The 27,897-nt window shown below is 36.2% G+C and overlaps 1 protein-coding gene across 3 annotated transcripts in view; it reads right to left on the reverse strand.

The window, feature by feature from the left end:
* ACVR2A (activin A receptor type 2A) overlaps positions 1 to 27,897 on the reverse strand; it is a 105,541-nt gene that overhangs the window by 31,467 nt on the left and 46,177 nt on the right. For 2 of the 3 annotated variants that reach the window (XR_009453847.1, XM_059704537.1), the window contains exons 2-4: positions 13,344 to 13,551; positions 8,511 to 8,620; positions 8,167 to 8,321 (exon numbers count right to left, since the gene is read on the reverse strand). Coding sequence is in view for 2 of the 3 variants with exons in the window: in XM_059704537.1 (XP_059560520.1) it covers positions 8,167 to 8,321; positions 8,511 to 8,620; positions 13,344 to 13,551 (473 nt within the window). In the remaining variant the exon portion in view is untranslated. The remainder of the gene's footprint in view (positions 1 to 8,166; positions 8,322 to 8,510; positions 8,621 to 13,343; positions 13,552 to 27,897) is intronic. The other variant, XM_059704538.1, reaches the window with a different exon arrangement.

Below are 27,897 nucleotides of genomic sequence, written 5' to 3' on the forward strand. Positions count from 1 at the left end.
GGAGGGAAATGGGGGGATAAGGGCACATATGTAATACCTTAATCAATAGAGAGGAAAAAATAAAAGGATAAAGTACAAAAACAACATTGGGACCCATCCTACAATTCTGACTTGCACAAACAAATGGTTATTGGTTCCATTTACTGAGAAACAGGTTTGAGAGAGATCACTACCCTTGAATGTTAAGTGCTTGGAGACATCTCGGTGGAGACATTTAGTAGCCAGTTAGATATACAAAACTGGAATACAAAGAAATCTTCCTAGAAATAGGGATTTAGGTTAATTTGCATACTATAAATATATATGACATATAATATACATTTTCCCCTACTTAAACTATTCTGATATCACTCAAAAACTTCTTAGAAGAATTAAGAACCCCCTACCCAAAGTATCTGAAAACTGATAAATTCTAAATTTATCTCCTCTTAGTCATCTAATTCTTACATTCTAAGAAACTTTACAATCGCTAATTATAAAAAGACTATTGCCAAGTAGATAGAAATAGGATCTATAAAGAAATAACACAGTGCATGTATAAGGACAAATGTTTCTGAGCTAAGGAAAGCAAGACATTATACATTAACAGATTCAATAATAAGGATACTGTCAAATGCACAGCCATGATTCCAATCCAAATAGAGTTTCAAAATTCCTGTAATATGTCAACTCCTACTTCCTACAGTTTCTCTCATTTAATCCTTCTGAAAGCAAAGCAAAAACAGACCAAGGTGGATGAAATTAGAATTCTGAACACGTTCCCTAAGAAGCTGTTCGTTCCTCAGGGTAGCCAGCCCTGAGGTTAAAAGTCTGAAAGAGATGTAGGGATGCCCATTCTCCTTTTGGTTGCTGCTCAGTGCCATCAGATTTTACTGGTATGAAAAATTTTTTGTTCATTTCAGCACTTGTATTCTGCAAGTAAGGCTGAAAAAATGAAAAGGACCGTGCTATACATTAATATATTGTGGTATGGGAAAGTGGTTATGTTTATCTATAAGTCTATATATGCTCACTATAAAAACTTTTTTAAACATAATTTATGTACTCTGATCTTTACCCTCACCCTTTTTTAGTTTTTTATGAACCCCACATTATTATTTACAGAAATAAGCCATTACATTAAAATTACTTCAATGAATTTAATCCTTGGATATAGATGCACAGGTGTTTTTGCCAATCAGCAAAATAACTCTAGGCCAACTTATTTACCTACCCGTGTCTTGGTTTTCTTATTCTATAAAATGGATTTAAAATAGGACCTAAATCATGGGATGATGGAAAAAAATAAAATAAAATAAAATAAAAAGTTGACATTATAAGTTCAAAAAAAAGATTAAATGAGTTAATCTTAAGTACTCTGTATAGCACTTGATAGAGTCAAAATGAAATCTTTTATTACACTAAATCAATTTCAAAGTATTGACAGGTATCTACAATGGTTTCAATAACAATGATTGATTTTGAGTACAATTTTGAAGTTGTTATTCTGATAGCAATAATAGCTAACACTTATTGAGGACTTAACATTAACTGAGCACCCCAGATGTGGCTCTTCTCCTAATCACTAAAGAGCTAGAATCAGGTACTTCTCCTCCTTCCCTCCATCATTGCCCAAAATTATTGAAGCAACTCCCTTCTTACTCTCTATGTCCTTCATTTCCAAACTGTAAAGTCAAACAACCAATCAACCAACCTACTTTTCATTCATCTACGTATTAACTGTGGGCTCCAAAAGGGCTACTGGCAAGGATTGTCCTGGTGCTTGCTTACCACTGCACATCCAGCATGGTGCCTGGCACATGATGGGCACTCAAGCATTAGATGAGTGGTTAAACAAAACAAACAAACTTGCATACCTCCCAGCCTATCTGATATGAGCAGCTTTCACTAATAAACAGACTTTTATTCATTTTTATAATCTCAAATTAATAGAAAAAGGTTTGACAGCAATGAAGTAGCTAGGAGTGGAGAAAACAGATCCAGGATGAGGTCCAGGAAATAAGAATAGAGAGGAAAGCAAACTTACTTCTTCCTGTCTACCATCTCCTTGCCAGACAAGGAGGAATAATGTCCTCTGGTCTACATGCATCAGTCCCATTTGTAAATTGGCAGGCTGGGTTCTCCACAGGCCAAAGAAAAACTGAACTCAACTTTTTAAATTTAAATGGAAGTCAGTCTTAGAAACAAGGTGCTTTAATTTTAATGTGTAGCTTTAACTTACTTTAAGCTTTTGAAGCACCTTTTTTAAATTTCCCCTTCTTCCCTTCCCTTCTTTGGCTTTTGAACACAGGATTTTAGGCAATCTCCAAGTGGGCCTATTTGTGTGTTTGTAAAGTGAAACAGCTTACATATGCCTAATGAGAGTAATTTTTTTTTCAAGCTGCATGTCTATGGATAATTTATGACACTTTCCCCACAATTAGTATAGAAGTATGTATAAAAGAAAGTTATAATTTAGGTTATCGATATAAAAACAATCACACACAAAGGTGGAACCCAGAAGGAGAGACATTTGTAATAGCTCTGTACTATTTCTAAAGCATGTACCCCCCCCAAATATATATATATATATATATATATCCTCAAGCATAAAACAATAGCATTATATCACCATATTTTAAGCATGATAAAATAATAAAGTGAAAACATTTGTGGAATGTAGGTTCCTGCTCTTATCAGAAACCTAACACAAACTCTAAGCAAATAAAACAAGTTTTGGTATTTTAAGAGCACACATTAGAGTCCCACTAAATTTCAACTAAAAACAACATCATTTAATCAGAATGAGATCGATTAGAAGTACTGAGCTGAAAAGCTGTCCTTAGTATACATCGTGGAGTAACATTTTACAGTTTAAAAAAGTGGGGGGGAAGTATATACTCAAACAAATGAGATTCGAGGTATCAAAGGATATACACCAGCCTATTAGAATTGGTTATTTCAGAAAACTGATTAAAAAAAGAAAGGAAGAACAAATGATTTTTCCCCTTTTTTTTTTGGAGGGGGAGGGGGACACACACACTTCTACCTGTATTTTAAATAGAAGGCAATTTTTAAAAGAGAAAGCAGAAGATGTAGAAAAAGCAAGAGATGTGTTCATAAACTTCAAGCATTTAATAAGCAGTCAATCTATTTCAAGATATGCTTCCATAGATGCAATATTTATTTTGCAGGTATAACTTAATATTAGCATATTAAATACTTAATGAAATTTAGTAAATTTCCCCTACATCCTCCCAAATAAAGAACATACTTCCCTAAACTGACTTGTTTGAATGATGATATGCTGCCCCTCTTAGTATCTTAATTATTTTAAATGGGTACATATATAGATTTATGTTCAACAGGAAAATCCTACAAAGCATTTCAAAGATGGCTTGGTTTCTCAGTAAACAGTAATTTGACATAGCATGAAATGATAACCTATGATTAATATTAAGGTCAATTGGATTATTCTGTGTGCCCAACTAGGCATCTCAAACATGTGAAAGCTTTTAGTCCTTATCAGACCAAAACCTAAACAAAAAATTCAAGACATAAGAACTGAAGAGACCAATGTCATTTAAAAAGTATTAATGTTACAATACTATAGTGCTGTTTATATAGCCTCTAAAAATTTAACAAGAAGCTAACTTCATATCTTGTTAAAGGCAGTTTAATTTCTAGTCCCTAAAATGCATTTTCTTATCAAGTGGTATTTTTATCTGCACAAATAAAGATCTTATAAGCAAGAAACTTAAGCTCACATATGGTTATGAAAGTGATGCAAATAGTTTTATTGAAACCACATTAAGACTTCTTAATAATAGAGTGAATGCATCAATTCCCTCACATTCATGACTCACTGACACTAGAAAAACCAGTTCATGATCAGTTTACTCACTAAAGATTATTAAGAGGCTCCTTCCACATGTGGACAGTTTCAACACAGGCAAAAGAAAAGTGACACAGGTCAAACAAATTAAAAGGATGCTTTAAGATTATGATAAATATAGAACTGAGTAATGGCATTCTCTTATAAAAGCCTAGAAGACTTCAACTTATTTTACCCCCAAGAAATACGGCCTCAAGATTCATCTTAAAGCAAAGCCCTAAAGCACCTAAATGCTTATTAAATGAATCCCTGGACATAGTGCATTATCATCTTAGTATAACTCTAAATACAATAAAGTCAATTTAGCAATTCATCACTTACAAAATAGTTATTACATGCAAATACTGTGTGAGATACAGTAGTGATACAAACACAGTTATCTTCAAGGAGTTTACAATCAAGTGTGAGAATGAAACATACACAAATGACTAAACCCTTTCTCAACTGGGGTCACCGGTCTGCATCACAGAAAACTGAAACTGACTTGAGCACTATTTTCTCAATTCCCTCAAGGAAGGCACATAACTAATACCATTCTAGATGGATATGATGGATGGCTTAGGTTGTATTAGGAGAAAAGAATCAAAAGGCAGACAAAGTGTAGAAGACTACACGTCATGCTCCAAACTCTGTATATTTTGTACTGATCATTTGAAAACTCTCAAATAGCTTTTAAGCTCAGAAGTAACATAATCAGACAAGTATTCTACAGCATTAGTACAGATGAAGAGAAAAAACTAGAAGAAGACCAGCTACAAGATTATAGAAATAATCTTAGCACTGGATGCCATAATGTCCTGAGCTACAACAGGATCAGAAGGGATGGACAGAGCCAAGAGTAGGAAAAGCACTTGTCTCCAAGGCTTTCATTCAGGATGACTGGAAAGATAGTGATACCATGAAACAACGTCACAAACGTAGTAGCTTAGCAAGAGGATGTATGTTGCTATCTCAGTCCTCCAATATGTCCCATAGGATTCATCTTTTTCCCCCAAAAAAGAAAAAAAGATCAGATCAATGAATGAGCACAGTATATGTAACCTTAGCACAGATTCTTGCTCTGCTGAGAATCACTGTAAATCTTCAAATATAGTTCTTACTGTAGGAATGACTCATCAATAAGTATCTTCATGAAAAGATATCACCACTACCATCTTACAACAGAGCAGTTAATCCACAAACCAGCCTTTAGCCAAAGCTCTAAGGAAAAGTTTCCCTAAGAAAATTAATGACAAATTTTACATCATTGTCTAAAAGTGATTAAAGAATTTAGAGAAAGAATGTTCTAGAAATACACAAGCATGTAAGCTATTTTTCTAAATGGTCTTGGAATTAAACTTGGCATATGGAGACATGAATATGGGATGAAATACAGAAGTCACTTTAAGATTTCAAATGTGTAGTATGTCTCCCCTACCTACTTCTCTCCCTCAAAAAAAGTCTTGAATAACAACTAGGTATTGGCACTATCAACTCATAGACACACAAGAATCTTTACCTGCAACCCAATCAAAGTTCATAAACCCTATTCTAAAATGTGTTAAAAATTGTTAGTGGAAACCATAAACATGACTTGTTTATTTTTCCTTTTGTCCTATTAGAGATGATATGATCATGCTATTGCTCATTTTTATTATTTTATTGCTTGTTATTATTCAACATCCCAAAGTAGGAAAATAAAATGGCCTATAGGATGGTTTTGAGATGGCAGGAATGTTTAGAATTATCTGAAATCCCTGAGGCAACTGTTCTGTGGAAAATGAGAAGCAGAACAGCGTAAGCAATAAGAGCAAAGCTTTAGTTGTCCAAGTCCATGGTTTAGATTCCAGCTCTGATAGGTGAGCTTTGTTATGTCTCAATTTCTTTATCTATAAAGTAGGGATTAAACTATATAAACAATCCTGTGAGTAAAATAAAATCTGTGCTTTTCATACCTGGCTGTCACCAAAATCACCTGGGAAACTTATTAGAAACATAATATCCTAGGCCCCATTCCTGTGGTTCAGGAATATTTATTTTTAAACAAAAATACATCGTGATATTCTAAAGATGATCTTCATATACCAGTCACAAGTTGGAAATCGTGGGGGGGAAATTATATATCTTATAGTTTTATATATTCTTGTTTAAATTATGTATTTCTACATATACATAAAGTACCAGTTTTCTGATACACTGTAAATGTTCAATAAATGCTTGATGTAATTTTCAGTAATTATTTTGAAATAGATAAAACTGAGTATTTTGTAACAAGATGGCCCCTAAGTCATCTTGCAGAACTAGTTTACATAACTTTCTCACCCAAAATGAGACTGAAAGAGTGGCACTACAGTTTCTGAGACATTGTGAAGTTGACACAAGAGAAATGCCACACTGATGACAATGCTCCTTTTCCACAAAATAGTTTATGACAGAAGGAAAGCATAACATCAGGCATGTCTTGTATTTTTAATAACAAAAGTTGACCATTCCAGGTCATTCCATTAAAAACCTTCCAACTCATTCCTTATTTTTGAGTAATTCATAAAATTTATTCAAATTCACCACAGAACAATGTATCAAATAAATGAGAACAGTAACATTAACCATGGCAACAGATATCTAAGATGAATACTACTAAAGATACCTGGTTCTTAGTTAATTATAAATAATAACTGCATCTTTCCTTTTTAGAAGTGTAAACCCTGGAATGAATTAGCATTTCTAAATAAAGTAGCCTAATATATTATATCAAGCCCTTTTAAAAAAAATGTTCAACCATACTTTCCTATCAACATTATATACAAATCAATATTATCTATAAGATTACATTATTCTTCTTATAGTTTTACTAAGAAACAATAAAGTTGTTTTTAAATGTAGTTTCCAGTTAGTTTCCATCACACCACAAACATAAGTAAGGTACATCTGGACACCACTATAGTACTAAAGATAAATGCTCTCTCTTCTAAATGTAGGTATTTATTATTAAAATAGTTACCAACAACAGAAGGTAAAGTGTATCCTATGGCCTAATGGAATAAACTACATCTATTTACTGGACACTAACATTTTTTATTATAAATTACTTTTTAGAGATTATTTTATATTGACTCAAAGCTTGATTACTAATGTCTAAAAGTCAAAATATTTCAGCTGTACAAAATAGTGTGTTTACCTAATTGAACAAAGTATTTAACCTCAGGTTTATTCCTCCATATACACATTTTACAAAGATTATGGGGATCAATGATCTAATGCTAACAGATTGTGGCAAGTACTGAGAAAGAAATATGTTATGTAAATAAAGCTTAAAGAGAAGAAGTTGTTTTGGCCATTAAATTATAGGACTTTACCATTTTCTTCTATCAAGTTTTAACCATTAATCCTACTGTATTAGAGAAACAAAGAGATACAGAGGCTGAGGTAATCTGATCTTAAGAGTTAAAACAGTAAAAATTAGAGTTTAAAAAATGTCTCAAGCAAATGTAACCAAAAGTTATCACCTTTGCTCAGCCTGTAGAATATCAACTATTTATATTAAAAGTCCTTATAAAGCACTGGACTAAAGCCAACTGTCTACACAATAGAGAATGAGGAAAATTTCATGCATTTAATCTGGCTACCCACCACACCTATATTTTCAGATATATTCTGGCTCAGAGAAGTGAGAAGCAAGGGCATTAAAAATGTGTTTAGTGTTTAGTACAGAATTAATATGTTGCAAACAAAAATATATTTGGAACTATCGACAATACATGATGAGAAACACTGCTCTTCTGCTCCTTTTCCCCAAAACACCACTTTTAGTGATATATCTTCCTGAAGCCTTTGTGAAACCTCTCTTTTCCACACTTTCCTGGTTACCTTAAGGGGTCCCTAATTCATGGTTAGAAGGATATTTTGGCAAGTAGTCTTGAAAAAAGGCACAAAAATATGGGAATGGAGGAGAGAATGGAAGGGAATAAAAGGGTTGTTTTCCCTTCTCCACCATCAATTACATCATAATAAAGCAGGGTGAATCTCACTCACACTGTAAAGTATTACAATGACAGTAAAACTCCCCCAAGAAGAACAGGAATGGGAAAACCCTTCAATCTAGTCTACTCAACACTTAAGTGAGAAAAGTTCAGGACATAGCAAATTGGTAAGTTTGCAAAATTAGCTTTGCAATATTTTCCATGATAAAAAAAAATATTCAAAAATTAAGTCTAAAGGAAAACGAATTATAACTAACTGGTGGATTTTATCACAGTAATACTCCTTTAAAATATGCAAGTTAAAACAGCACAAAGTATGAGACAATAACTTACTTGAGTAGGAACAAGTACAGGAGGGTAGGCCATCTTATGATGTCTATACACCCAAAATGCACAGATCACGATCCCTGCAATTAACATAAGTGGCACCAAGGAGTAGAGCAAGATGTTGTAATAGGGTGGCTTAGGAGTAACTGGATTCGAAGTAGCTGTGGAAAGGGAAGGAAAAGAACAACTCAGATTTGGTCTACAAAATTCTATAATAAGTATTTATTGTAGGATCAAATTTTAGGAGAAAAATAAAAGTAGGAGAGGTAGGAGTAAATGATTCTATTAACATGAATATACTTTGTTTTCCATCTACTAAACAGACCTATGCATTTTCCCTGTGAACTTACGCTGGGTGACTTCCATCTCCGGAAAATAAGAAAACCTTTCATTACACATATTGCCCTCACAGCAACAAAAATATACTTCAGGGCTGTCTTTTTTCTCTATACAATCAGTCCTGCAAACAAACAAAGAGGAATAATTAAAATCAACATTATTATACTGAATCTACAACAGGTATGTTTCTCAAGTTCTTCTCAGAGATAAAGTAATAAGTCATTTATAGTCAACTTTAAGTTTTTATTAATATCCAATGGTCAACTCTTAAAATTCAAAACTATCCTTGGAATCCTGTTACTAAATCTCATCAGAATAAAATAAACAGCTGATTTTATAACAATCACATTGGCTCATTGAGACTATTGCTTTAACTTGGTTTTTAATGATCAATCTAAAGCAACCATCTTTTTGTTGTTTAATTATTAAAAAACTGAAAGAGCCAATGAAGAAATTTGGTCTAGGAGCACTTTTCTCACAAGAAATATAGCTTTCCCATTTCAGAAATACAAACACTGAACACTATATGTAAAACTATATCTGTGTACATGTAAATACACATATGCACGTATGTACACACATAAATACACAAATACAAAGTGATTCAAGTTCATACCTCACAGTAGAATATATCTCAATATCAGAGACCAAATCAGGGCTTGGGAATTAAGTGCTTTTTGTAGTACAAATTTAAATACCCTGAACACAATGAACAGACTTAAGATAAACAACAAGAACAATATGTAACAACAAACATATAGAACCTAGTAACTCAAAAACTAATTCAAGATAGGTTGATCTGGAGGGGAAGGTGAAGGCAACCTTCTATAGAGAACCTAAGTTACTGAAAAGATAGGAAATTAGCCTGTAGAACAAATCCTAATCAATCACTAAGAAACAGCTATACAGCCCTAACTGGTTTGGCTCAGTGGATAGAGCATCGGCCTGCGGACTCAAGGGTCCTAGGTTTGATTCTGGTCAAGGGCATGTACCTTGGTTGCGGGCACATCGCCAGTAGGGGGTGTGCAGGAGGCAGCTGATTGATGTTTCTCTCTCATCAATGTTTCTAACTCTCTCTCCCTCTCCCTTCCTCTCTGTAAAAAATCAATAAAATATATTAAAAAAAGAAAAAAAGAAACAGCTATACAGTAGTTCCCCCCCACCTATCTGCAGGGGAAAAGTTCCAAGACCCTAGTGGATGCTTGAAACCGAGGATAGTGCTGAACCCTATATACACTGTTTTTTCCTATATATTCATACCTATGATAAAGTTTAATTTATAAGTTAGGCGCGATATGAGATTAACAACAATTACTACTAATAAAATAGAACAATTATTACAATATACTGTAATGAAGTTATATAATGGTGGTCTCTGTCTCTCTCTCCCTCTCTCTCTCATAATCAAAACACCTACTAAGTGACTAATGAGCAGGTAACATATACAGCCTGCATACACTGAACAAAGGGATGATTCCAGTTGTGGGTAGGACAGCACGAGATTTCTTCACAACACTCAGAACTGTGCACAATATTTATTTCTGGAATTTTCCACGCAATATTTTGGGGCCCAAAAATGACACTCTTAATTCCCATAGGTAACTGAAACCACGGAAAGTAGCCCTAGTTGGTTTGCCTCAGTGGATAGAACATCAGCCTGCAGACAGAAGGGTCCCGGGTTCGATTCCAATCAAGGGCACATGCATGAGTTGCAGGCTCGATCCCCAGTAGGGGCATGCAGGAGGCAGCTGATCAATGGTTCACTCTCATCACTGATGTTTCTATCTCTCTCTTCCTCTCAGAAATCAATAAAAATATATTAAAAAACAAAGCAAAATTGCAGCTAAGGAGGGACCACTGTACCTATATTTTCTTTAAAAAAAAACAAAAAACCTCAAACACTGAAATAGTGCTAACAAACATCAGGTAGCTTTAAAGACATGTTACAAATAAACTGAACTTTAAGGATGGCTATTAGAATAATAGGTTGATTTGACTTTATAATGAAAAGCTCAAGATATTTCAGGGAGAATGCCATCTTTAAAAAACCTAACTTTAAAATGTAATTGATACCAACATCTATTTAGTAGAAAGTAAAAGATAAACGAAAGGTACATTTTTAACAATTTAGCAAGAGGAATATATATAAATTTAATATTTAGTATTTAGAACCATGTCTCAAATTATGGGAGGTAAATTAACCTAGCCTAATTACTTTTTGTCATCCAATTTCATTTTTCTTTTTATTACTCTTTTCCTCCACACTTTGACATTTCTTTAATCTTCTTTTCCTTTCTCCTACTTTTCTTATTATCCTTAATACCTGTTTTTTAATCAAATTCAGAGCATAAAAAACAAAATTTCACATACTTTTAAGTTAGCATTTAATCCCTAGAAACAGAGTTGGTGTAGTAATTATCCCTGTAAGAACAAGCATTTGCGCTGAACCACCCATACCCCATTATCAAGCCAAGTTTAACCTCCAGCAATACTGGTTTTAGATGAGAAGCACAGTATCTTTTTACTACAATACACACACACACACACACACACACACACACACACACACACACACAAACAAAACAAACAAAACAAAACAAAACAAAAACACCAGAAATCCTTGATTTCAACGAATTAATGAAAGATAGTTTTGGATAAAGATGATTCCCAGATCTCATTTTTCCCCAACTTTTTTCTACCTACCTTTTTAAAAAAATAGATATATAATTAACATATAACACTGTATATTTTTCAGGTATGAAACATAATAATATGATATTTGTATAGACTATGAAATGATCACCACAATAAGTTAACATCCATCACCACAGCATTACACATTTTTTTCCATGTGATGAGAACTTTTAAGATCTACCCTCTCTGCAACTTATAAATACACAATGCAGTATTATTAACTAGTCACCATGCTGTACATTTCATGCCAGGATTAATTTGTTTTATAACTGAAAGTATGCACCATTTCTCCCCTTTCACATATTTCACCCACCCCTCAGCCTCTTACAACTACTCTGTATCTATGAATTTTGGTTTGTCTTTTTGATTCACATATAAATGACATCATATGGTATTTTTTTTCTCTGACTTATTTCACTTCGCATAATGCCATTAAGGTTTATCCATGTGGTTTCAAAAAGCAAGATTTCCTTATTTTTATGGGTGATTTCTATGCATACAATAGAATGTTATAGATTTTATATATTATATGTTATATATGATATATATTATGTATGTAATATATATTTTAATTTTAATTACATACACTTTCTTTATTCATTAATCTATCAGTGGACACTTATATTACTTCCACATCTTGGCTATTATAAATAATGCTACAATAAACATAAAGGTGCATATATCTTTTTCAGTTGGCATTTTCATTTTTGGATAAATATCCAGAAATAGAATTGCTGAAATGTAAGGTAATTCAATTTTTAATTTTTTTTAGGAACCTCTATACTGTTTTCTTAGTGGCCCTACTTACCTTTCATAATAGCAAATATTACTTAATGATCACCTCTGCTAATAGAAAGGCTAACAACTGAAATGCAGCTTAAATATATAATTATAGAGAAAAAAATCCCTGGAAAATTCACAGATTTGGATGTCTATCCTAAATAATACATATACACCAAAATAACTATTTAAATAAAAAGTAGAGCTAATTCAATTTGTATGGTCTTATTCAATGCATTTTGCTATTAATCACATATAGCCAATCAACCACAGATGCACCTAAAAGCGAAGAGAAACACAAGTATATCAGTTTTTTGGCTCCAAGAAGTCTGGTTTTCTAGGACTTTGCAGCCTCTGCCAGTCATCAGCACCCACCCGCAATGAAAAAATCCAGGCAGTTTAAGTGATCAGCCCAACATCTCTGGGCTCCTCCACGAAAAATCACTGACAGTCAATTACATGTGCACTGTATTTCATTGTCAATATAGAATAAAACAATTTAAACAAGATCTTTTAAATAAAATGCAGTTTTCTATGAGGACTGTGTTCTGATGTAATTCTGAACATCGAGTTAAAATGTCTCTTGGGATAAAGTACAAACACCTACTTTGCAAGGAAAAAATATAGTAAAATCAATTTCTTCCACACACATAAAGAAGAAACCTAAAAGGAAATTAAATACTACGATTAAGCTTTCATCTCCTTGAGAATAGATTTTCAACGGATATATTCTCTTTTAAAGCAATTTTAAAAATCCTTTTTCCTTAAAATTGTCGTTAAAAACACACACACAAATTTACAATCCTAACAATATAAGGAAAGAAATATTTCTTATCTATATTTCTCACTACTTGGTCATTTATGTCAAAGATAAAATATAAACATGTCACATTTATTTTATTACTTTAAAATACATCTCTTGTCATTAGAGAATCTCTATATATAAAAGCCCAATATGCTAAGGATCTGACTGAGAGGTTGACCAACCATTCACTAAGACATGCACTGACCACCAAGGGGCAGATGCTCCAACCGGTAGGTTAGCTTGCTGCTGGGGTCCGGCCAATCGAGACTGGGTGAGATGGGGGCCAGACATGCCTGATAGCCCTCCTATGGTCCCTCCCCAGCCACTGGCCCCAATCGGGACTGGGCGAGATGGCCCTGATTGGCCCCAATTGCCAGCCAGGCAGAGGGACCCCACCTGTGCACGAATTCATGCACCAGGCCTCTAGTGTTACAATGGTCTTCATAATCCCATGTTTACACAAAAAAGAAATAAAGTGAAAAATACATGCATTGATCTTTCCCCTTCAAAAGGAGTGGTGGTGGTAAAAATTAATGCTATCATAAAAAAGGAAATGTTTCCTTACCTGTCATAGCAGTTGATATCATCCAGCCAACAACCTTGCTTCACTATTTCAATGGAACCAGAAATATTCTTCCAGGTAGCAAAACAATGCCTCCGTTTATCTTTGTCACCATAACAGAGTTCAACACCAGTTCGATTGGTTTTATCTCTTTCCCAATTAGCGTTATAGAAAATACACTCCTGAGTTTCTGATCTACCAAGTATAGCACCTATAAGATAATAAAACACAACTTAATGTAACTGCATTCGCTCTTAAAATAAAAGATTGTCTCCCAATATACTAACTTCAGATCTTCTGAAAATGTCAATAATTTACTGTCTTCCTAGTGTTATAATCTAGAGTTATAACATTAGGTGTAGGTTTCTAGGTCAATCACTGCATTTTAAGTATAATCCTATCTAATAATAGACAAACATCGTAATTAACCATACCACCAACACGCTTCCCATTGGTTAATCAGGGCAATATGCAAATTAACTGCCAACCAAGATGGTGGCAAGCAGCCAGGCAGCTGAAGCGAACAGGAGGCTTGCTTGCTCCAGTGATGGAGGAAGCCAAGATTTCCCACCTGCTGCTGCCGGCCTCTGAGCTGCACTCTAAGAAACAATGTTGCAATTATAGAAGCTAAACAAACCCCAGAAACCTGCTTTCAGCCAACCCGGCCTCAGAGCTGGAGCTGTAACAGTGTTTCAATTATAGAAGCCGAACAAACCCAGATACCTGCTTTCAGCAGCCGAGGTCTCAGAGCTGGAGCCGAGCCTCAGAGCTAAAGCGGGCTCTCAGTTCCAGTGACAGCCACAGAAGGTAAATAAATCCCAGAATAAAAAAAAAAGAAAGAGCCCAAACCGGTTTGGCTCAGTGGATAGAGCGTCGGCCTGCGGACTGAAGGGTCCCAGGTTCGATTCCGGTCAAGGGCATGTACTTTGGTTGTGGGCACACCCCCAGTAGGGGGTGTGCAGGAGGCAGCTGGTTGATGTTTCTCTCTCATTGATGTTTCTAACTCTCTATCCCTCTCCCTTCCTCTCTGTGAAAAATCAATAAAATATATTTTGAAAAAAGAAAAAGAAAAAAAGGAGAGGTTGGGAGCTTCCGTCACCCGCCAGCCTAAAAATGGGCCTCAGCCCCTCACCCAGACTGGCCAGGCACCCCAGTGGGGACCCCCACCCTGAAAGGGGTGTGACCAGCTGCATACAGCCATCAGCCCCTCACCCAGGCTGGCCAGGCACCCAAGCAGGACCCCCACCCTGATCTGGGACACCCTTCAGGGCAAACCAGCCAGCTCTCACCTGTGCACCAGGCCTCTATCCTATTTGGTAAAAGGGTAATATGCAAACTGACCCTAACAGCAGAACGACTGGGAATGACTGGTCACTATGACACACCCTGACCACCAGGGGGCAGATGCTCAATGCAAGAGCTGCCCTGTGGTGGTCAGGGCGCTCCCACATGGGAGGAGCTCTGCTCAGCCACAAGCCAGGCTGATGGCTGCCAGTACAGCGGTGGTGGTGGGAGCCTCTCCTGCCTCCTCAGCAGCGCTACGGATGCCCGACTGCAGTTTAGGCCTGCTCCCCGCTGGCAAGTGGACATCCCCCGAGGGCTGCCGGGCTGCCAGAGGTATGTCTGACTGCCATCTTAAGCCCAATCCCCCAGGGAGCGGGCCTAAGCCAGCAGGTGGTCATCCCCTGAGGGGTCCCAAGCAAGAGGGCACAGGCTGGGCTGAGGGACTGCCCTCCCCCCACCCCCCGAGTGCACAGATTTTTGTGCACCGGGCCTCTAGTAAACATAGTAATAGAAAGTGAGTACATATATCACAAGATTTCTCTGGAAAAGACCAGTTTCACTTTACTAAAGAATGTCCTTGATAAAAAGCAGTAAAATTGTTCATTTTATTAAATCTTTATTAAACCTTTGAGTAGAGTTCAATATTCTGTGTTACAAAATAGTAGGAACTAAGGCACTTCTGCTGCATACTGAAAATGGTTGCCTCAAGAAAAAGCCCTTGCATGACTGAGTTGTGAAATGAACCAGCCATGGTTATCTCAGATTTGGGTATCTGGTAAGGTCTTAAAAATGAATCATGTAAACCAGTTACTTCAAGAAAAACAACTGACAGTATGCATCAAAAATTTGAGTTTTCACACAAAATTAAGAATTTTTGAATATTTATAATCACCACTATTAGCATGGCACCTTCCCAATACGTAAAGAACTTTCTGATGCAGTCAGTGATGATATTAACAAATGTTACATTTAAATATTGAATAACAAAATGTGCCAATATTTACAAGGTCTATATAATTCAAAAAACCAATGCTTTTCAAATGAATAATGTGTTATGTTATAAAAGTATTTAAGGGGAAAAATCTATTCAATGTTCAAAATAGCCCATTACATTTTAATGGTACAGAGGACAAGAAGTTCATTAATGGTTTCAGATTTTTCACTGTAACTAACTTTAGAGAAATTATCTTTTGTGTTATATGGGAAAGCAAGGAGACAGAAATACCCAAAATAATTCTGAAAAAAAGGTACTGAAGAGAATTCATACAATCTGATTTTAAGACTTACTACAGAGCTTCAGCAATCATGACAGTGCAATTTTAGTGAGAAAACAGACACATGCACCAATGAGACCAAGAATCCAGAAATAGACCCACACATATATGACCAATTGATATACAGCCAATAAATGTCACTAGAGAAAACATAGTCTTTTCAACAACTGATGCTAGAACAATTAGACATCTATATGCGAAAAACAAAAAGGATCTCATCTCTCGCTCCATATGCAAAAATTAATTCTAAACAAATCATAGACCTAAAACTATGAAATTTCTAGAAAAGAACAGATAGAAAATCTTTGTGACCCTACCTTGTTTCCACATCTGATTCAATTTCTGTAATTCCATAATTAATATTATGAATAATTTCATAGTTTTATAATTCACACTCAGCCCAGTTATAGTAAATCCATAAGTCTAGTCAAGGAATCCAGCATCAGACTTAAATTAGATACTGCTCTGCTTAACAAGCGCTGCCTATGCATCAATGACTAGTACTGACCTTTGTTTTTCCTATCTTAAAAAAAAAAAAAAAGGCAGTACAGCCCTAACCGGTTTGGCTCAGTGGATAGAGCTTCGGCCTGCGGACTGAAGGGTCCCAGGTTCAATTCTGGTTAAGGGCACGTACCTTGGTTGCGGTCACATCCCTAGTAGGGGGTGTGCAGGAGGCAGCTGATCGATGTTTCTCTCTCATCGATGTTTCTAACTCTCTATCCCACTCCCTTCCTCTCTGTAAAAAATCAATAAAATATATTTTTTTTAAAAAAAAGGCAGTACAAACGGCCTGAAATTTGGTAGACCATTTGGCCATAAAATAGGCCTGCAAAAGTTATATTCAAATCTAAAATACTTCCCCTATGAGGAAAAAGTAAATTTCATCTAATATGACTAGATCTGAGGACAACCATTTTTTTAAAAAGCATAAAGTATTAAAATAAAACACCAACACTAATTTATACAATCTCTTCCAGAAACAGAGAGGGATTACTTCACAACTAATGTTATGAGGCCAGTATTATCTTGATACCAAAAACAGTTAAAGATAGTACAAAGGAGTAATACAGACTAATATCTCTCATTAACTTAGATGTAAAAGTCTTCAACAAAATTTTAGCAAACAATCCAACAATGTATCAAATTCTAGCTATTGCAATAAGGCAAGAAAAAAAAAAGGAGCCCTAACCGGTTTGGCTCAGTGGATAGAGCATCAGCCTGCGGACTCAAGGGTCCCAGGTTCGATTCCAGTCAAGGGCATGTACCTTGTTTGCGGGCATATCCCCAGTAGGGGGTGTGCAGGAGGCAGCTGATCGATGTTTCTCATCGATGTTTCTAACTCTCTATCCCTCTCCCTTCCTCTCTGTAAAAAAACCAATAAAATATATATATTTTTTTTTTAAAAAGGGAAGGTAATACTGACTGGAAAGAAGATATAACATGTTTCTATTTTCAGATGGCATGACTGTCTACCTAGAAAGTCCCAAAGAATCTTAAAACAAAATAATGCTAGAACTAGTGAGTTCAATAAGACCACAGGATACAAGATCAATACACAAAACTCAATTACATTTCTATCTACTGACAGAATGAAGAAATGGTACTGAAATTAAAAATGCAATACCAGTTAAAGTTGCTCCTAAGAAAATAAAATACTTAAATATAACTTAAGAGAACATGTATAGGATGTATATAATGAAGATTATAAAATGTTGATGTGAGAAATCAAAGACAAATACTTGGAAAGACATGCTGTGTCCATGGACTGATAATTCAACATAATAAAAATGTCAATTTTCTCTAAATTAATGTTTAGGTTTAATATAATTCATATCAAAATTTCAGCAATTTCCTTTTAAACATAAATGAATTTATTCTAAAATTTTTTGAGGAAGAAGAATAAAGTGGGAGAAATAACTCCTTCTGTTGTTAAGGCTTACCATATAGCTGTAGTGAGACAGTGAGGTACTAGCAGGACAGACACTTTCAATGAAACAAAAAGAGAACCCAGAAACAGATTCATACAAATATGCCCAATTAATTTTTGACAAATTATCAAAAGCAATTCAGTGGAGGAAAGAGAGCCTTTTTAATAAATGATGCTGGAGTAATGGGACATGGTTCAAATATTTTTCATAAATGCCCTCCCTTAGTTATCTATCATCATTCTAGTAGTTCTTAAAAGCCCAGCTCTCACATATGTGACAATTTCATGTTTTTTCAAGGTAGATATAACAAAATTCAGTCCTTTAATCAGGACTTTTCCTTCCCCCAAAATGCACACTACTTACAATATTAAAAAATGTTATTTTATATTTATTCATTGTTTTTAATCACTTGTCTACATATGTCCTTTTACATGTCAGAATGCCATTGGGTCCAAGACTATTTACTTGCCCTCCCAACACAAACAATAATTAATGAATAAAAACTCAATGTAGCAACTGAATAGAAAACTTACCAACTACTACTTGGTCCCCATCCTCTGAAAAAGGTAGAATTGTCTGGACAACTTACAAATCTGAGTCTGACTTCTGAAAAAGTATTCTAATGCTGTATGAAACTATCAACAAGGCATTGAGAATGTAATATAAACAGGCATGCAACTGAATGCCTTCCCTAAACTTGTTACTTCCGTAGACAACTTAGTTCTACTTGAAAAATAATTCCTGTTTCCCTTTCACATGTCATTGCTTCCTGTCACTTAGAGGTAGAACACATGTCCAAAGAAAGAGAATCAGCTATGAAAGGAAGATCAAACTGAATGATGCTTTTAATCCCAAATATTTTATACTGTAAATAAAACAATATCAAAAACAGTATACTACAGAATAATTTTAGGTAAATTAAGTAAACGGGAAATTCTGGTATAGTGCAATCCTTCATGGCACCAATAAACCCTAAAATAAGTAAATATAAACAGCATTTTATTAGTTTAACATGAAGGATTCCCCAATTTTCCCCCAATGAGAAGATACTTAAATTTTTTTTTACCAAACTGAAATATAAAACCTTTGTACATGTATATGAAACAGCCCAGTGTATACTTATTTTAATTCATTAATTTAATTTTATAAATGTTTTTAAAATCATAAAGCACAAAAATTTTACAAAACAATTTTGTTCAAACTTCACATACATCTTTCAACAAGTGTCATCTCATTACTTTCTTTTGAGACATCTAAAAGTATCGAAGTGTGAATAATCGTTACTTGTTTAAAATTTTTTTTAAACAGCAATACCTTTTGAAAAGCAGTATCTTTTGAAGTCATATAGAATATGGTCACTGGAAATGTTTTTCAAAGCCACAAATATTCAATACATAGTACCGAGAGTGGTTTTTTCATTGTTCTTTAAGTATATAAAAGTATCTACTTAAAATACTGATTTTAAAAATGACCTTTTAGATTTTTTTACAACCTTTATAAATAGTTTACAACAAATTATGATACTAAACCACCAACCCCCATGAACAATTCATTTGTTAAACTCTTTATCCCCTTGTACCTATTTCCTCCAGAAACCTCCATAAACATTCAAACCTAGCACTGACTGGCATCATTTCAAGGTTGTCTGTCTTCTCCAAACACTGTATTTTTATTCAAAATAAAATTACTGAGAGCCTCAAATATGAAAACTTTGTAAGGACTCAAATATAAAATTACTCTTTTTCTAAAGAATAATCTTTCCGAGAAAACTTCGCTTTATATAGTATATTTACACATAAAAAACTGATTCTATACTTGTACTATAGATTAAAACACCAAGATAAGGGCTATAAATAAATGCTGTAGGAATTTTAAGATAAAAACCTAGAACCTCCATTAGACTAAGAGCTAGACAAAGCCCTGGTATCTTCTCTGTACCACCAGTGCCTGGAACAGTACAGGAGCTCAATAAATGTGCATTAAATCAATTCTCAGGGACAAAGAAGAAAGGGAAGACTTTATAGAGAAAATGGGACTAAGACAGGGCTATGAAGGAGAGACAGAGTAAGGTAAAACAAAGGCAGGGAAGGCCATAAACAAACAGGGTTGTGAATATTGTGAGAAGACTATTCTTACAAGACATAAGAAGTCTATATTCTTTTGTACTGGGTATAAGACAGATCTGCAAGACATCAAAAGTTAAAAGAAAGAGGGGTAGGGGGCGGGCTATAAGGGGTCAATGAGAAAAAAGGGGACATGCCGGAAGCCGGTCCATCCTTGCTGCTTGACACAGTAGCTGCAGGGAAGAAACATCTGCACAGCATATGTTTCAAGGGACCTGGCGTATATGGCATACTGTTCTTAATATGTTTGCTCCCCGTCTTAGCACTATGTGTTTTAAACAAGACCACCTTCCCGAGAAAGGTTGTTTCCCCAGGTGAGGATTTTTTTTTCCCTGGAGTTAGGGATTAATAGGACTAAGAGAATAAATCAGTGAAACCCCCTAGTGTTACAGAAATACCATGAAAAACTTGGACTAAGACTGTTAGCAATAAGTTTGGGACTTGTTGGGCCCACATCCCCAGGGGTCTGCCCACCAGGGAAAGCACCAAAGCCTATACCCCTGGAGACCCACAGACACAGGGCAGTCCCAGGGAAGGCAAGCAGCAAGGCTGGGAGGACATAACCTTTACTGGGTAGGATAATCTCCTTCAGTCACTTCCTTGTAGCTTATCAGTAGAGCAGTGGCCTTGGAATAGCCCTTATAATGGAACACAGAGATTAACCTAGACAGGATTAAACTAAACAGAACTAGATTAACAAACGCCCTAACCTTTGGAATAGAATGGGTAGGATTAAAATCAACTGGTATAAATACAGATGTAACAGGACAATAAAGACCAAGCCTGGCTAGAGAACCTGGCTAGAGAACCTGGCTAGGCTGCTGATCAACTGAACGCTGTCTCCGTGTCATTCCTTCTTCGCCGACTCCGTCCACACCTTTGGGAACCCCTGGACCTGCTGGGGTTGGACCCCAACAAGGACATTTGTAATACTTCCAAAAATAAAGTTTTTTTAAGTTAAAAAAATAGAAGAGGTATTTTTAAGATTAATTTGAAAACAATAAGTAAACTGTTGGAATGGAAAGAAACCCAGTAAGCCTTACTAACTACCCAATAAAAAGCAAAGGTCTACTAGTATATGCTAACCAGATGGCCCCAGGTATCAAAAGGGATGGCAAATTAGAATACAGAGATCAAGTTTTTTCTTTGCATAGTCCCTCATTTGGTCTCTCCAAGTATAAGAAAGATAAAAAAAATTTAGTTTAAAACTCATAGATACAGAGAACAAATTCATAGTTACCATATGGGAGGGGGTAGGAGGGATGGGTAAAAAAGGTGAAGGAATTAAGAAATACAAATTGCCAGTTATAAAAATAGTCAACAGGTATGTAGTGTACAGCATAGGGAATCTATACTAATAAAACAGTAATATGCTAATGAAACTGGGTATCTTCCCAATGTCCTTCTGGACAAAGCCATGGTGGCAGGGGCCGAGGCAGAGGCAGTTAGGGGTGATCAGGCCACCAGGGGAGGGCAGTTGTGGGCAATCAGGCAGGCAAGGGAGGGCAGTTGGGGTGATCAGGCTGGCAGGGGAGGGCAGTTGGGGGGCAATTAGGCTGGCAGGGGAGCAGTTAGGGGGAGATCAAGCCAGCAGGGGAGCATTAGGGAGCAATCAAGTTGACAGTGGAGCAGTTAGGGGCATCGGGCTGGCAGGCAGGCAAGTGGTTAGGAGATTGCAGTGGTCCCAGATTGCAAGAGGGATGTCAGCATCCCTGGGATCGTGCCTAAGGCACCAGGCAGACTCCCCCACACACGCACCAGTGCACTAATTTTGTGCACTGGGCCTCTAGTTAAATAATAACAGACATAGATAGAGTCACTTAACTAGCTTTATTTTGAAAATCACAAATAGCGTTTTTCATATTTATAATACTAGGAATAAAATTCTTTTTTTAGAAAAGAAAAATTAAAATTCTTGTTTATTACTTTTGTGTTATGTAATAACTGAAATAACTCATTTTAGTAATTTGTTTCTATTGCAACTATAAACATCATATGTCTTCTGTATCATTTATTTTCTATATTAATACACATCATAGAACACAAGTCACCTTCCCTATCTGGCTGTCCTGGGCTCTTTGAAAGCACTAGCAAGAAAAGTAAAGTCCACAATATCCCAAAAGACTTCTGATAAATAGGTTAGAAATATGAGGAAGCAGAATAAATTTTCAAATAAAACGTCCACATGGCAATGCAACATTTTAGGCCCTGTCAATCTAATTTTTTTTAAACTAAGCACCTTCTTACCACCAAACAACCACTTCTGAAGGAAAACACAAACACTTTCTGGCATTCTTTCCAGGAATATTTTTTTGCCTGGTCTGTTACATTCTGTATTTAGTACTTACTATTAGTCTGACAAAACAGTGCAATATTCTGTCCATCTAGCACAAGTACTATAAATTAAAAACAAAACTTAATATAGAATAAACTAAGAAGATAAACGTATGTTGTGACACTAGATACAGAGTATGCATGTGCATGTGGAATAAGGAGAGTAAAAGTACTTAGAAGTCAATATTTAACTATTGGTTATTTAAGGACTCCTAATATTCATTCCTGACAAATTACTAAGATAACCATCCTAAATTTATTTCAACATTAACTCATAACTGACTAATTTTCCCCATGTACATAGTTCCAAAAGAAGTATGTATCTACTTTTATACAGACCAAAATTTGAAAAACATATATAAGTTGCTCATTTTTTCAAACCTCTTTCTTAAAAAGGCTCAACATAAAGTTTTAGAGTTCCAAAGAGAGCACAAACTTTGTAATGGGAGAATTTTCTCTTATAAAAGAGGCAAGCAGCCCAGTCCCCTTTAAAAAAATTCCTTACAATTTGCCTATTTCTTAAACTACTTAATTGTAGAAAGAATCTAATACAAAAAGATGCATTTCTGTATTAGCAAAACCTTTAGAGGACCTTCTTTCTTAAACTCTTCACTAAATACAGAATGTACTCTATACACGGGCTTATTCAATGAAAGATGCTAACTACCTGCACTCAGTTACTAAACTACTAAATAACAAAAGACACCCATTATAATACTTTCTTCCAGAAGACCCAAAAGAAAGAAAATTTTCTTTAAAAGTCACATAGAATACACTGACACACAGGCAAAGAAAATACAGTATGAAGGCATCAGAATCCAGAGAGCATTCATTTTTAAAAGGAACCATCCTCATCCTCCTAAGACAGTAGTTCTCAACCTGTGACTAATAACTGATTGGAGGTATTGATTGGGGGCAAGGCCAGCCGGGGGGAAAGGTCGTGGGCGGCTGGCCCCTCCTCCTGGTGTAACTCCCAATCGAGGGGACAATTTGCAGGACAATCAGCCCTGATCTGGACAGGCCAGCCAGACCCCAACCATGCACGAATTTGTGCACCAAGCCTCTAGTGCAGCAGTTCTCAACCTGTGGGTCGCGACCCCTTTGGGGTCGAACGACCTTTTCACAGGGGTCACCTAAGACCATCGGAAAACACATATATAATTACATATTGTTTTTGTGATTAATCACTATGCTTTAATTATGTTCAATTTGTAGCAATGAAATTGGGGGTCACCACAACATGAGGAACTGCATTAAAGGGTGCAGCATTAGGAAGGTTGAGAACCACTACTCTAGTGTATGTATATAGGAGCCAGCAAAAGAGCAAATCACAACACTCAAAATTTCTGATTCAATTAACTAGCATGTGGGACCACACTGAAGATTATTTTTCTATGACAGTCCAAGAGAACCTGCGTATTTCCAGACCTCAACTACCCTGTGCCTTTTTAAATGTAAAAAAAAGGGGGAAAGTAATGGTTGTAAGAAAAGACTTGCTTTCTTCTCATTTAAAGCAATCTTATATTACTAGAGGCCTGGTGCACAAAATTCATGCATGGGTGGGGGGGAGGGTCCCCCCACCCATGCCTCTTGCAATCCAGGACCTGGGCGGCTTTGCCAGGGCCGCAGCCACAGGCACCCAGGACCAGGACCGGGGGCAGGGCAGCTTTGCCCAGGCTGTGGCAGCAGCCACAGGTGACCAAGACCAGGACCAGGGGTGGGGCGGCTTCACCAGAGCCCGGCTTTGTCAGGTCATCTAGAAGACATCCAGTCTAATTAGCGTATTACCCTTTTATTAGTATAAATAGACTAGAGGCCCGATGAATGAAATTCGTACAAGGGGCTCAGCCCTCGCATTCCCAGCTTCGTCCAGAAGGTCGTCTGGAAGGATGTTCGGTCTAATTAGCATGTTACACTTTTATTATTATAGATGGGAAGAGATTTCCAACTAAGCAAAGAACAGGAAAAATAGGAAACCAATGTTTTTCCATTTATAAATGAGGAATTTCCACTCTTCTACCCCTTCCATCCTGACAGGATACTTAAATGTTTATTTTCGTGACACGTTAAATGAAATCTTATAGGATACTATGTCTTTCCCACAAATATAGCATCATCTACATTCAACAAATATATAGTGCTGGCACACACTGTTTCAGGCACTTTGACCCTTAGGTACTAAGCAGAAATAGTGAAAGAGAGATATTTTCAAAATCTGAGAAATCGTTAACCTCAACTTGGTAAGAAGAGAAAAGTGAGAGGTTTAATTTTCAAAACAAAACACTGGAAGCAGAAAAAGAGAGAAACTCACAAATCATTAGATATTTCTGAACTTCAATTAAGTTCATTCTAATTTCTTCAGTAAGGTAAGTGGAAAGGCAGGAATAGATAGATAATCAGAAAATTACAAAGGCCAGGAAATTTTTATCTTTAACAATGTTCTTTATTTAAAAGAAAAAAATTATATTAATACCTCTAAAAAAAGTAACTTTTATCTTAGACTAAATTTAGAAGGTAAAAAGATGAGTAATAAATAAAAAGTGAGTATACTGCCGAAACCGGTTTGGCTCAGTGGATAGAGCGTCGGCCTGCGGACTGAAAGGTCCCAGGTTCGATTCCGGTCAAGGGCATGTACCTGGGTTGCGGGCACATCCCCAGTGGGGAGTGTGCAGGAGGCAGCTGGTCGATGTTTCTCTCTCATCGATGTTTCTAACTCTCTATCTCTCTCCTTTCCTCTCTGTAAAAACTCAATAAAATATATTAAAAAAAAAAAAAGTGAGTATACTGACAGCATAAAAAGTGCTCACTAGTCACCTGTTTGATATTAAGAGCAGCCATATCAACTCATTAATATCAATTCATAAATAAATCCTACATAAAGTCATACTAGCTATAAAGAACTTCATACTAGCACCCTTAATGAATAAAATAATATTACCTATCTTGTCAAATAAAAATTTATATATAGCTGAAACAAACGAACAAAAAAGACCAAAATCAGGTTAGAGATTTAAGTCATAAATAAAAGAATTAGAGAAACTCTAAACAAGTTTTTGAAGGAGGTGTCAGTAGAGTAAGAAGGTTATTATTACTGCAAGTCACCAATATATCTCCCTGAACAGGAGCAATAGTCTTCCTGATTTCCCAGCTTCCACTTTTATCCCATCCAATCCTTTCATCCAAAGTCAGATCCTTTATTAAAGTGAACAAAATCAAGTCACTCCTCCAATTTAAAGCCATTAAAGGGCTTCCCACTGCCCTTGGACTTAAAATAAAACATGAACACATACAAGTCCTTCCACAGTTTGGCTCCTCTTCAGCTTCAATTCACACCAGACAAGTGAATTTCCTTTGAACATCAAACTCTTTCAGGCCTTGATATAGTCTTTCTACTAGTACAACCACCCTCCTTATCTCTAACCCCTTTTAATGGATGCGATAGCAGAATGCAGTTAAAACATTGAGAAAATGCTTGAAAAAGTTGAAATTACCAGATCATGAAATGAACAAAATTAACACTAGTTTGGAAATAGTTCCTAAACCACTGAGAACTGTTTGATTACATTTAGTAAGATTTTTTAAAAAGCATTATCTTTACCATCTTCATCATTCCCAAGAAACTACTGATCTGTAAACTTTTAAAAAATTATAATAATCAATTGATTTAAAGAAAGCCTCATTTGCTATTTAATCGGTAAGAGACAAGTAAAAGCCCTTAAGTCTAACAACCTTTCTCTGAAACTACCTAAGTCACAGTAATACAAAAACATGCACTCTTCCTCCAAAACCCAAAGAAAACTAAGCAAAAAATTCAGATAAGTACTGAAAGATCCGTCGGGAGCTGAAAACCAGGTATTACAGGCTTTATTAGGGGAAAGACCTGCCGGGCTGTCTTGCAAGGGGAGAGCAGCAACCTGTGCAGGGGTGAGCACTCCTTTTAAGAGGAATGGGAGGGAATGGGGGCTTTGGGTACTCGGCGCGTGCTGATTGGTGGCTTAATGTATGGTCCATATAAGGTACAAAGTTGGACACTCAGGTAATTAGGAACAAGGGCTTAGGGTATTTGGCAGGTGCTAATTAGTGGCTGAATGTATAGTCCATAAAAAGTACATGGTTAGGCATTCAGGTATTTCCGGGCTGCAGGTTACGTTATACTCCACCCACCAGTTGGGGGAAGGGAGGATTTATCAAGTATATTTCATCTAAATCCTTCACATAATTTTAAAATATTTTCTCCAATCTAGCTTTAATCTTTACCTTCTAAACTGAAAGAAAATAATGTAATACTTTAATAGTCTTGATATATTAATCAGCCCAAAATCTAACATTTTCTATGTTAATTACCACAAAAGAATTATTTTAATAATATCTCAACAGATTTTTCCCTCCACAACATAATGAAACTAAACATACTACAGGCAATAATTTTTACTGTAAGAATTCACATTTCTCTATATTAACCAGTTAGTAGTTAATACAGTTTTTGAAGAGTAAAAAAAAAGCAGTATGATAAATGTAACACTAACAGTTTTAATTAAGATCAAAGTTAAAGAAAATAGTCCAGACCAGCCTCCTTCAGATATCATTTATATAAATATCTGTAAAGCATACTATATCTAGTCCATGATTTTTATCCCCTTCACTAATAAAACTTTCACTTGAAATGTCATATTTACACTGGAAACAATCCATGTTTACTTCAACAATCAATAACTGATATGTTTTACTATGTAAACAATTAAGCTATTTTCTAATATTCCAGCACCTATATCTGATTAATAAAACTAGAAAAATTCCTGTTTACTTAAGCTAAATAAAAACACTTTTTGTGTACAGAAGTATAACAGACAACCCTGGAGAAGTAGAACCGAAGAATCCTATCTAATAAAAGAGAAACATGGTAATTAGCGTACATCCGCTACCCTTCCCATTGGCTAATCAGTGAGATATGCAAATTCACTGCCAGCCAAGATGGCGCCCGGCAGCCAGGCAACTTGAAGCTAACATGAGGCTTGCTTGCTTCAGTAACCGAGGAAACCAACGTTCCCCGCCTGCCTTGCTGGCCTCTGAGCTTGCAGTTTGAAACATAGTTACAAATATAGAAGCTATACAAAACCCCAGAAACCTGCTTTCAGCGAGCGGAGATCTCAGAGCTGGAGTTGATACAGTGTTTCGACTATAGAACCCAAACAAACCAGATACCTGCTTTCAGCAGCAAAGGCCTCAGAGCTGGAGCCAGAGCTAAAGCTGGACCAGAATAAGAAAAAAAAAGAAAAAAGAAAAAAAGGAGCACTTGGGAGCTTCAGTCACCCGCCAGCCTGAAAACAGCCCTCAGCCCCTCACCCAGACTGGCCAGGCACACCAGTGGGGACCCCCACCCTGATCCAGGACACCCTTCAGGGCAAACCAGCCAGCCCCCACCCGTGTACCAGGCCTCTATCCTATATAGTAAAAGGGTAATATGCCTCCCAGCACCGGGATCGGCAGAGCTGAGAGGCCTCCCGACACCGGGATCAGCGTGACAGGGTGCAGCGCCCAAACCCCCTGATCGCCCTGCGGCTCTGTGTGTGACAGGGGGCGGGGCCACAACCTCCCTATCTGCCCTGCTCTGTTC

This window comes from Myotis daubentonii, chromosome 7 (genome assembly GCF_963259705.1).
Source record: "Myotis daubentonii chromosome 7, mMyoDau2.1, whole genome shotgun sequence".
Classification (NCBI taxonomy): domain Eukaryota; kingdom Metazoa; phylum Chordata; class Mammalia; order Chiroptera; family Vespertilionidae; genus Myotis; species Myotis daubentonii.